Source organism: Ochotona curzoniae, unplaced genomic scaffold (genome assembly GCF_017591425.1).
Source record: "Ochotona curzoniae isolate NIBS_2020 unplaced genomic scaffold, NIBS_Ocur_1.0 contig_1221, whole genome shotgun sequence".
Classification (NCBI taxonomy): Eukaryota; Metazoa; Chordata; class Mammalia; order Lagomorpha; family Ochotonidae; genus Ochotona; species Ochotona curzoniae.
In genome coordinates this window covers 659,695-671,117 of record NW_024464993.1, presented here as the reverse complement: position 1 = coordinate 671,117, position 11,423 = coordinate 659,695, and the positions used below count along the sequence as shown (strand labels likewise).

General features: G+C 55.8%; 2 protein-coding genes and 1 pseudogene across 2 annotated transcripts; 2 read left to right on the top strand and 1 right to left on the bottom strand.

The window, feature by feature from the left end:
• The first annotated feature begins 1,334 nt into the window (after positions 1-1,334).
• On the top strand, positions 1,335-4,578 carry CDSN (corneodesmosin). The gene is made up of 2 exons (XM_040997193.1): positions 1,335-1,425; positions 3,089-4,578. Exons 1-2 carry the CDS (start codon positions 1,335-1,337, stop codon positions 4,576-4,578), a joined length of 1,581 nt encoding a protein of 526 aa, XP_040853127.1.
• A 3,190-nt stretch (positions 4,579-7,768) lies between these two features.
• On the bottom strand, positions 7,769-8,151 carry LOC121167613 (annotated as a pseudogene).
• A 1,398-nt stretch (positions 8,152-9,549) lies between these two features.
• On the top strand, positions 9,550-10,668 carry CUNH6orf15 (chromosome unknown C6orf15 homolog). Its single transcript, XM_040997147.1, has 2 exons — positions 9,550-9,616; positions 9,821-10,668. Exons 1-2 carry the CDS (start codon positions 9,550-9,552, stop codon positions 10,666-10,668), a joined length of 915 nt encoding a protein of 304 aa, XP_040853081.1.
• Positions 10,669-11,423: the final 755 nt, after the last annotated feature.

Below are 11,423 nucleotides of genomic sequence, written 5' to 3'. Positions count from 1 at the left end.
ATCAAGGCTGCATGAGATGGCAGACGTCTAAGGCTGGTGGCTGCTGCCATCTAGATGAATTAAATAAAAATCTAAACTTTAGCTCCTGGTGCCAAGTGCTGACTGGTCCCACTGGTGGCTCCTTAGCACCCAACTCTGATACGGAACCTTCCTGCACTGTCACTGTGCCAGGCTGCAGGTGGAAGCCAGCCAGGAGGTAGAGAGAATGGGAGGGCTCAAGCAGGAGACAGCTAACTTTAGGAGGAGACAGGAGATCTGGAGTCTGGGTGAGGGGTCAGAGGCCAGCCTGGGGGAGGAGGGCCGGGCCTGCCTGCCACCCAGCCTCCTCCCTCCGATACTGGTCCTCTCTCGGTGGCAATACCAGGGAGTAATTAACTGGTCCAGGGTGTGGCCAGAGCCAGGGCTGGAGCCCAGAGAAGGAAACTGTCATCTTCCTGGCTACTCCCAGGCAGGGTTCTGGGGCTCCAACCTCGGGGACCAGCAGCGTGCTGGCCTTCTCCCAGTCAGACTCAAGCCGGCTGCAGCTTCCTGTTCACTCATCAAGGCCAGGGAGCCAGCTAATGGGCTGCAGGGCCCCCACCTTCCCCATTAGCCTCATTAGCCTCTTGCTCACCCCCAAGGCAGGGCCACTGTGGTGGGGGAGGGCCAGTGAGTAACTACGCCAGGCCTCACCCCTCCAGCTGGCTGTGGAGCCCTACACACCTGTTCCTGGAAAGACAAGGTCAGGGAGCCGGGTTTCCAGCTTTTGAGCGGGAAAAGCTTCACTCACCCTTGGGGCAGGGAAGCAGGTGTGTGGCAGGCCAGTACCTGGGCAATGCAGGCAGGGGGCAGAGGTTCATAAATGATGAGGTCCCTGGGAAACAGGCAGAGACCAGCACCCCCGATGGGGCTGTGGGATGGGGTGGGATGGGGGTTAGAGCAGGTGCCAGGTGCAGAGGGGAAAGCTGAAAAGTGCACAGCTAGGGACAGAGGGAGGCTAGGAAAGTTAGATTGAACCTGGTGGGGGCAGGGAGCAGAGCAGCCACACTGGACAGCTGCAGAGCAGAGTGCCTGGTTCCGGGTTAGGCAACTGGAAGCCAGGAGAGGCGGGCATGTGGCAGGATCGGCAGGGCCAAAGGGGCCCACACGGCAGCCGCGGCTGCTGCTGAGTAGGCAGATGCTCCAGTGCCGATTACTTCAGCTCCTCCCGGCCACACCAACTTCCCTGGGGCACCCATCCCCTCCGCCCCTCCTCCCCTGCCCACTGTGACTCCTGCCCAGAGAATGTCCAGCCCTGGCATAAAGGCCCCGGGTGTCCAGCAGCTGTTCTCAGTCGGAAGGCCACCCGGACCACAATGAGCTCCTCTCGGGCACCCCGGATGGGGCGTGTGGGAGGGCGAGGGATGATGGTGGCGGCACTGCTGCTGGTTGCCCTCCTTCTACCAGGTAGGCAGCTGTGGGCCCTGCAGGGCTAGGGGCTGAGGGATGCCACCCAGGGGCTCCGGGTAGCTGGGAGGCAGGGCCCGCGGAGGACCCAGCTGGGGCAGGGGTTAGGGGCTCTGGAGTCTATCGGTCCACTCCCCATAGGCAAGTTCCTTCCAGTTTCTGAGCCTCAGTCTCTGAAACTGTAAAATAGGGCAATAGTAACATCTGTCTGCTGTGCCTGTGGGCTCAGAGTAAAGCAGGTAAGGGGCCCTGGCTTAGAACATTCCAGGAGGTACGTAAGTGTCCACGGCTGCTTCATTATTACTGCTGCTGTTGTGGTTGCAATATTGGGCTGTTGCTCAACAGTAGCTTCCACCACCATTTTTTAGGGCCCCTTCAATGTGCCAGCTGGCACGCTGAGCATTCTGAATGTGTTAGCACGAGGGCTCATTAGAGAGCATGGCAAGCAGAGCCGTCATTCCTGCCCACACAGAAGGACCCTGAGGTTAGGAAAAAGGCTCAGAATCAGTGCAGAGCTGAATCCCACTGCAGAGCCCTGGGGAATTTGCAACTGTGGTGGTGGTGGTGGGGGGGTGTTCCTGCATGATCCTGTGTGCTGGTGGAGAACAGAGTGCCATAGGATAGGGGAGCAGAGGTACAAGGGCCCTTGGTGAGATCCTGTGCAGAGGTGTGGGTGGGGTCAGAGGTTGATGTGCAGGTGTCGGTCCAGGCAGGGTTGGCTGGTAGAGCATTTAAGGATGAGCTTCAAGGATAGCCCACAAGTTCCTAGGTTTGGGGTTTTTATAAAAGTGTTTTCCTGGTAGACTGCAATCTCAGTCTTCCCAGTAAGATGGGAGGAAGATGGGACAAAGTCACTGCGACTTGCTGGTGTGTAGCTCTGTCCACAAACCTTGTCACCTGACGCCCAAGTGAAAGAGTCAAGGAACAGGGCTGGGGCTAGGTGAGCTGGGACGTGGGAGTGGAGGGTCGGTAAGGCAAGCAGTGGCTCCCCTGCTGCGGGGCAGTGAAGGCAGCAGAAGCTGGGCTTGGGTAGGTGTGGGCAGGGAGAGGCAAGCTGATCCTGGCCAGTGGCCTTTGCCAAGCAGGACCGTGGGCCGGTGTCCCTGGGCTGGACCAGCCGGGCAGGGTGGCTCAGGGTGCGGCGCCCTGTTGCACTGGTACCAGCAGGTTCTGAAGCAACAGGTGGTTTCTCTCACCTCCTTGCTCCTGCCCTGCTCCACCGGCACATCCAGCACTGAGATAGGAAGCAGTGCCTAGGCTCTGACAGGGCAGCTGGGGACACAGCCTTCTCCTCAAGCACCCCAACAACTGTGTAGCCTCCTTTGTCCCTGGGTCCTCTTTTTCCTTTGTGTTTTACTGCTTGTTCCAGCCACGGCTTCATTCCCTTTTATTTTCTGCTTGCTCCTTTAAAGCCTCCCGCTTTGGAGTCCCACTTCCTATTTTTCTAGTGGAGCTTAACCTCCTCGTCCTACCCAAGCCCTGGCCCCCGGCCCAGAACAATGACACTGTCCTTGGGACAGAACCACCAACTTGCCCTTCTTTGTCCATCTCTGGTTCTCCCTGGGTTGCCATTCCCACGAGAGATCAGGGCCCGCAGGCTGGGCTGGAAGGTGAGAGAAAGTGGAGGCTTTCTGACCCTTGCTGATCATGACTTTCTTCCCAGGGGCCTTGGCTAAGAGCATCGCCACCTCCTTAGACCCCTGTAAGGACCCCACACGCATCACCTCCCCCAATGACCCCTGTCTCCGTGGCAACGGTGGCTCCAGCAGCTTCAGCAGCCACAGTGGCTCCAGCGGCTCCAGTGGGGGCTCTAGTGGCAGCTCCAGTGGCAGCTCCAGTGGTGGTTCCAGCAGTTCCAGCAGCTTCATCTCCAGTAGCTCCAGTAGCCACAGCAGCCACAGTGGCTCCAGTCTCTCCAGTGGCAGTTCCGGCACCGCCCAGGGCAGTTCCCTGTTGTTTAAGCCGGGAACAGGGTATTCCCAGAGCAGCTATTCCTCAGGATCTGGCTCCAGTCTGCAAGGTGCATCCATTTCCTCTCAGTCAAGCAGCATCAGCTCCCAGTCGGGCAGCATCGTCTACCAGCCAGGTCAAGGCTCCGCTCTGCCGACCAACGACGAGGCCTCTCGCACCATCCAGTCGGGACAAGGCCAGTCCTCTGTGATCTCCAGCAGCTCCAGCCAGCATCCGTGCAGCTCCAATGTCCCTGACTCTCCTTGCAGCGGCGGCCCTATAGTCTCCCACAATGGCCCCTACATTTCCAGCTCCCATTCCGTATCAGGAGGAAAAAGGCCCGTGGTAGTGGTGGTAGAACAGCATGGGTCTGGGGGCCCCGGGGGACTTCCAGGTGCCCCTTGTAGCAATGGCGGCCCCCCAGGAAAGCCCTGCCCCCCCATCACGTCTGTGCAGTCTTTTGGAGGCTACGAGGTGGTAGGAGGTTCTTCCAACAGTTACCTGGTCCCAGGCATGACCTACAGTGGAGGCAAGATCTACCCCGTGGGCTACTTCACCAAAGATAATCCTGTCAGGGGCTCTCCAGGGGCCCCCTCCTTTGCGGCTGGACCTCCTATCTCTGAGGGCAAGTACTTCTCTGAAAACCCCATCGTCTCTAGCCACAGCTCGTCCAGCTCCAACACCTACCAGTCGGGCGTGTCCTCAGCCGACCTGTTCCAGCCAGTGGGTTCCGGTGGTGTCCAGCCATGTGGGGTTGGTTTCAGTGGTTCCCAGGGGCCCTGCTCTCCACCAGGTTCTAGAACCCATATCAGTTCAGGTGTTTCCAGCAGCTCCAGCTCATCCTACCATCCCTGTGGGGACGCCTCCCAGGGGCCTTGCTCCTCACCCAGCTCGGGCTCCCTGCGTGGCGGCTCGGGCCCCCAGTCCGGAGGCACCATCATCCTGCTGCCCTGTGGCAGCAAGTCTGTCCCATCTGGTTACCCCTGCATCTCTGTCTCCTCCTCCACCTTGAGCGGTGGTCCCAACGGTGCTCCCCAGCCTGACCCCTCTGCTGGGGCCAAACCCTGCGGCCCCAAAAGTGCTGGGAAAATTCCCTGCCGCTCCATCCGGAACCTCCTGGCCCGAGTGAAGCCTCTGGGGCCCCAGCTGGCTGACCCTAAAGTCTTCCTGCCCCAGGAGGGGCCACTAAGCGACAGCCCCTAGGCCAGCTCTTGCTCAAGGCAAGTGAGGGCACACACCTTTACACACACATGCCACCCCCCGGCTGGGAGACACTCGGGTCCCAGGCACACGCACAGTTAGCTGTTTCCCTCCTCCCTGCCGAGGACTGCTCTGCTCTGTCTGCACTCCCACCCCTACAGCCACCAGTGGCCAGGGTTGCAGACTCTGCCTTATCACCTCTTGCTTCTTGATCTTCCAAGATGGAAACCCCCAATTTTCTGTTCTCATTCTCTGCTCCTCCTGTTCTGATTCCCACCCTCACAGCAGTGCCTTCTCTGGCAGGCCACACGAGCACTTCCCTGCTCCAAGGAGCTCCAGTGGTTGATCCCACCCATTCAGGTTCTCCTTGAGAAACCCCGAAACCCTCACAGTACCTCTGCTGCTTAGACCAGCCATCTCTTCTCCTCATCATTTGCCAAATACAGCAAAGCTCAGACTGTGCCCTGGAAACAACTATCTTTCACTGACTTCTCTTGGCCATCTGGTCAACCACCCATGGAGTGGGACACTGAATCTTTATTCCAAGTCCATGTCCAGCTTCCACAGTGATGTTCACCACAAAGTCACTGTTTCCTGCACACCCCTCCCCTCCCAAGTTTGTTCTCCATCTCAGCCCTCTTCCTCCCTGGCTGCCAATTCTCTCCATGCTTCCTTGTGAGCAGAGGATGGAGCAGGCTCCCACTCTGGATACCAGACAAGTGACTCAAAAAAGGTGTGAACTCACCCTAGACTTTTTTTTTTTTCCTTTTTGGAGCCCTGGGCTCCCCTGGAGACCTAGATGGTACTCCTCCTGTGCCTCTCAACGCTCCCAGGTTCCCCTCACCCCACCTTTTCATTTGTATGTTGGCCTAGAATTGCTCTCACACCTACAGCTCCTCCTACGAAGGAGAAAAACAATAAATCCTTGTGGAAAAAAAAGCAGAGGTTGCCTGGTCTTGCATGCCTTTCCTCCCACCTCTCCCTCTCACTGCCCCAGGGAGTCCTCTCTCTCTCCTCTTTCTTCTACATAAAGCCCTCATCACCTCCTCCCCTTCCCCAGCGGGGCTCCTTGCCCTTGGGACCATCCTTGTCCCTCACCTTCTAGGTACCCTCCTCTCTGAGAGTTCCATGTGCCGATTTCCAGGGTTTCTGGAACAACTGGAAGCCTGGCAAGGCTGGGCCACAACAGCCCAAGCAGGATTCCTGGTGGCTGAGTAGGAGCCCGGGTGGGTGTTGTACTGGGAGCTGGGGGTGTGGAGAGCAACAGAGGCTGGGAGCCAAGCAGGGAGCACAGTCAAGCCTGGTGACTCAGCGGCCTACATGGCAAGGTCTCGGTCCACAGCAGGACCCAGCCCACAGCGTCCTCTCCACGGCCACACTGCGGCACACCTGACCTTCAACTGTGGCTCTGGCTGAGGGATAATATGGCTGGCAATGCCTCCAGGCGAAAAGGGGTGGTGGCCTCCAGACAGGAGAGAAGATGCCAAGTGAAGGGAGGGCCCTTCCAATGACATCTTGGAGACAGGGAACAGGGAGGCTGAGGCCAAGGATGGCCAGCATCCCCAGAGGGCAGACTGGACTGTGCTTGACTCTGTAGAGAGGGCCTCTCCCCAAGTCCAGGTGCCCTCTCAGTATCCCCCTTCCCCAAGCAACCCTCTCCCCTGCACCAATCTGCACCAGTGCTGCTTCTGTCCTCACAGTCCAGTGTCTGCTCCCTGGACAACAACCAAGGGCAGGGGTGGATGGGGAATGCTCTTGGAGGTAGGGACTCCTCTAGTCTGGTGTGAAACAGGTTCAAAGCTTTTGCAAACCCAGTGATGTCACCCAAAAATGTCACTGCTGGCCACCTACTGGCCAGCTGCTGAAGGAAACTCCTCACCTTCTAGGGGCTGGGGCAGGGGCTGGGGGTGAGAGAGTCAGTGACCAGCCAAGAGGGGCTCACAGGGGCCACCAGCAGCAGTGGAGAGAGCAAGGCCATCAGAACACCTTTCTATTTTACATTTTTATTTTAAAAATATCTTTTAAAATGTATATATGTATTTGAAAGGCAGAGTGACAGAGGCACAGAGAAAGAGGAGCGAAATAGGGGACAAAGAGATGGAGAGAATTACTTACTGGTTCAATCCCCAGTAGTCACAATGGCTGAGGCTGGGTGAGGCCAAAGCCAGGAGCCAGGACCATCTGGGTCTCTCACAGGAGTGGCAGGAACCTAAGTATTTGAGCCACCCTTTGCTGTCTCCCAGGTGCATTAGCAGAGTTGGGTTCTAATCCCAGCAGCCTCCACTTCCCATCCAGCTCCCTGCTTGTGGCCTGGGAAAGCAGTCGAGGATGGCCCAAAGCCTTGGGACCCTGCACCCACAAGGGAGACCTAAAAGAAGCTCCTGGCTTTGGGGTGGCTCAGCTCTGGCCATTGCAGTCACTTGGGGAGTGAACGATCGGATGGAAGATCTTTCCTCTCTGTCTCTTCTCCTCTCTGTATATCTGACTTTCTAATAAAAATAAAAATAAATGTTTTTTAAAAAATGTTTCTTTATTTCAAAGGAAACACACAGAGGCACACAGAAAGAGTTTCTATTGGTTGACTCATTCCTTAAGCATCCCCAGTTGTCAGTGTGCCAGTCCAAGTCAGAATCTCAAGCCGACAAGGAGCCCAACTACCTGAGCTGTCATCACCACCTAACAAGACCCACATTGGCAGGAAGCAGGACTCGGGAGCTGGAGCAGGCACTCAGCCAGGCACTGCAATGGGACATGAGTGTCCTAACCAGCCTCTTACAGGGAAGCCAAATGCCCACCTCTAAAAACACTGTTTGTTATATTATTTTTTTTTAAGTTTGGGAGATGACCCTTACTGAGCTTATTCACCTGGGTGGAAATAATGCCTGAACAAAATCAAAGTTTATTACTGTAATTTCTACATCACAATTAAAATCCAGTTTTTTAAAAACCAGTCAACTCATTCAAAACCCATTACCTCAGAATCAATAGCTTCTTTGAAGCCACCATAACACTTACATATGGGTAAGATTTGAACACAAAAATTTGATTTGGAAAGTCAATTAAACTTCTAACTTGCTCAAATAGAATTACAAACAAGGCAAAATCATGTTTTTCACAGAGATACAGTCCATTGGAATCACCAACAACGGACAGAGTCTTAGAGTCCTGAGATATTAAGGAACCCAGGCATCTTTTAGGTAGTCTTCGGTTGTCCTTTCTTCCCAGTCAGAGCCTTGTGGCTGTGTGGGATGGCACGACCACCAGCAATTGTAGCCTTGATGAGAAAGTCCAATTCTTCATCTCCACAAATAGCCAGTTGCAAGTGACACTGGGTAATGTGTTTTGCCTTTAAGTCTTTTGCTGCATTTCCTGCCAGCTCAGGTACTTCTATGGTGAAGTACTGCAGGATGCTTGCACTGTGTACAGCAGTGGTCACGGCCGTCCATGGCTGATCATCCTGGATTTCAAGTGTCGGTGAATGCAACCCACCAGGAACCGCAGCCCGGCTCTCTGCAAGCAGGGAACTGCCTTTGTGTTGGCCTTTCTGGAGTCCTTCTTAGTCTTACTGCCAGCCATTTTGAAATCTGCTGAAGCTCAACCAAGCTAGGCAGGGAAAATATCTGATACGATACTCCCCCGCTCCCCCTGCCAGTGAGACCCCAACCACCGACTCCTCCATCACACCATGATTCAAAGTATATTCTTATATTAATTTCAAATGTGTTTGTACTTGCTCTTTTTCCGCCTTTGTGACTAAATATTTGGGGCAGGGTAGTAAAGAGCTTTGCTTAGCTCACACTCCTGGAAGTTCAAGAGCATGGGGCTGCTATCTGCTCAGCTGCGGTGGGAGTCCCTCAGCTGCATCACCACCTTGTGATTACATTACGGAGGAAGCATGTTCCAGAAGGAGATACCCTGTGTCCAGCCAGGAGGCCAGAGGCCTTGGGGGTCAGCTTGTATCTTCATTGCAACTTACCCTCACAAAAACTGATTCAGTTCCAAGACCACCATCAATCCCTGCAGTGACGCACTTGCACTGGGCCCCAGTGATTCACCACTTATCAGCTTGGTCACAGCGGCAACCAAGCCTCAGCACATGACCCCTTGGGGACACACTGAAATAGCCTCCAAACCACGGTCATTATTTAAAAGTAGGTAAAGTAGTTCATGAGTTTCTAGTCTCCCGACACCCATGAGCACACCATGGCCCTATGACCCTGACCTTACCTGTGGCTCTGTAACTCTTAGATTAGATGATCATGACAGACCACCTGTGGTGAGCAGAACTGTGCTGCCCAATATAATCCTTGGAATTTGTAAATTGCCTAACAAAGGAAACTGGGATTGCAGATGAAATTAAGGTGTTAGCCTACCTTAACATAATAAGATTATCCTGGATTATCTGGGTGGGTCCCAGGATAATCACAAGTGTAGACTCGGGAGGCAGCAGAGGGCATGAGTGACAGCAGGGGAGAACTGGTGCCTGTGGAAGCTGGAAAAGTCAGAAGGAGTGAGGAAGATACGGGAATGCATGGAGTAGGTTGCTGGGGTCCTCAGAGGGGGTAAAGAGGTTCTAGTGTGTCTGTTGGAGAGACAGAGAGAGAGACAGAGAATGGGGCCACTGAGACCCCAGAGGGGAAGGTGCTCCTAAGCCTAGTGCATGGAGCTTAGGAGGGGCAAGGCTGTCCCCCACCTCCCCACACACCCCAGGTGTGAGCTGAGAGCCAGGACACCTGTGTCAAGAAGGGCCCTGGAGCTCAAGGAAAGGAGCCAGGTGGGGAAACACCCAGCTTCCTCTGGGACATTCAAGTGGCACCTGTTGTCACAGACCGAATCAGGAATGAGGGAGGAAGGAGGAGATGCATTGTCCCCAGAACCACTGGCCCAGCCCGTTCCCACCGTCCCCCGCCCCACTGACTGCATAAAGAGGCAGGCAGGAGCCCAGCAGAGATGGAGATGCCGGAGCTGAGCAGGATGCTGGGCTGGGTGGCAGGGAGCCTAGCTCCGTTGGGCCTGCTCCTGTTCTGTCTACATGTCCCAGGTATGGAGGTCAGGCCCAGCTCCCTGAACAGGAGGGTGCTGTGGTCCCCCTAGGGAACTAGACTGAGGAAAAGGCATAGGGTCCACGCTTGGGGCTCTGTGGGGAATAGGCATCAGGCTAGAGGGGTGAAGAGACCCAGGGGTGGTAGGGTGGAGCCCGGGAGACACTCGCTACCCTGCCTTCCCTGCCTTCCCCTGTCCCCAGGACTCTGCGCCCGGAGCATCAGCCCCATGGAGGAAAAAGTCTCCCACAGCCTGGGGACCAACTTGCCTCTGCTGGGACAACCGCCCTTGACTGGTGCCTCCAACTCCGGACACCCTCAGTTCCCTGGAACTGAGCCTGCATCCCATGACCTGGCGAGCTTCCTTGTGGCCGGAGGTTCTGGGGTGCAGAAGTGGCCCCCATCCTGGGAGCTACAGTCATGGACCGCGGAGGACCCCTGGCAGATAATGGCTGCTGCGGCTGAGGACGAGGAGGGGCAGGAGCTGTCTGAAGCACTGTCCTCCATGTCCAGTGCTGGCATGTTGCCCCTGGAAGCCGCTGCACACTCCCTGCTAGGACAGGACCTTGAGCCCGGGAGGCTGCCCTTCCTGAGCTGGCTGGGAGCCCAGAGAGAAGGCCTTGCCCAGCGCCCCTTCTGGTCCCTCATCCACAAGCTTCTGGGGGGCCATGCCTGGGGAGCCTTGAATCCTGCTGTGTCTTGGGGAACTGGAGGTCTTGGGACTGGGTGGGGAAGGCCTGTGTCACATCCTGCGGGAACCTGGGGTATCAATAATCAATTCCCAGGCAGCAGCTGGGGAAACACCAATCAGTACCCAGGAAGCATCTGGGGGAATATCAATCGGTACCCAGGAAGCATCTGGGGTAAGATCAACCGGTACCCAGGTAGCATCTGGGGGAACAATAATCGGTACCCAGGTAGCAGCATTTGGGGGAACAATGGCCGGTACCCAGGTAGCAGCATTTGGGGGAACAATAGCCGATACCCAAGTAGCAGCTGGGGGAATAATTACTTGTCTCCCAGAGGTGTCCGTCCTCCTAGCTCATCTTAAACCATCCCAGCTGGCTTCTCCATCCTCCAGATTCCAGGTTGTAGGGGATCAGCACACACTGCAAGCCAAAGACTGAGTTGGAAGCCAAAGAAGGGAGTCCTGCACCCCTCCTGTGCCTTCCCACTGCCACTGGTACAAGACAAGTCAGGTGCAGCCCATGTAGCACCTAGTCTTTTGTACTGCCCCTCTCCCTGCCTCCCTTGCTGAGCTCCAATAAAACACATGCATATTTTATCAATGTGGCTTCTTGACATCTGTGTTTTGGGGATACAAACTGAGGTCTCCCTTCACAGGTCACTCCCCCAATGTCTTCTGCAGATACTGCCCTGTCTTACCTCACTCCAGTCTTTGGTAAAGAGCCCCAGTGTTTGCTGGTGGACCCAGTGGTCTCACCCTCATCCGATGGAACAGGGAGCTGGCTCCAGAATGGCCCTGGACCAGCAAATGGGTACAGAAGGCTACTGGAAGACTCAGGAGGGCATATACGGCAAGCGGGCAGGATAAGGTCTAGGAAGCAGGTGTGAAGGTTGGGGCACAGACACCTCCTTGGCCTCCCCAGGGCCGTGGGATCAGGCCACATCCCACTCTGTGCATCTTTTCCTCAGAAGGTGAAGCCCCTGGGAAGCAGGGATGTCTGGGTCTCCTCTGCGCCTGCGCCTGAGCTTAGAGCCACAGCCTCTGAGTCTGCTAAGTGAAGGAGCACAAGGAGGCAGCACCGGGAAGCCTACCTCCTCCCCTGTCACTCCCAGAATGGC

What these genes read in the sequence shown, in the direction of transcription:
- CDSN (XM_040997193.1), top strand. Translation starts at nt 1,335, where the DNA reads ATGAGCTCCTCTCGGGCACCCCGGATGGGGCGTGTGGGAGGGCGAGGG. An exon ending in GGTTGCCCTCCTTCTACCAG is followed by an intron (nt 1,426 to 3,088) that starts GTAGGCAGCTGT and finishes CTTTCTTCCCAG; the next exon opens with GGGCCTTGGCTAAGAGCATC.
- CUNH6orf15 (XM_040997147.1), top strand. Translation starts at nt 9,550, where the DNA reads ATGCTGGGCTGGGTGGCAGGGAGCCTAGCTCCGTTGGGCCTGCTCCTG. An exon ending in GTTCTGTCTACATGTCCCAG is followed by an intron (nt 9,617 to 9,820) that starts GTATGGAGGTCA and finishes CCCTGTCCCCAG; the next exon opens with GACTCTGCGCCCGGAGCATC.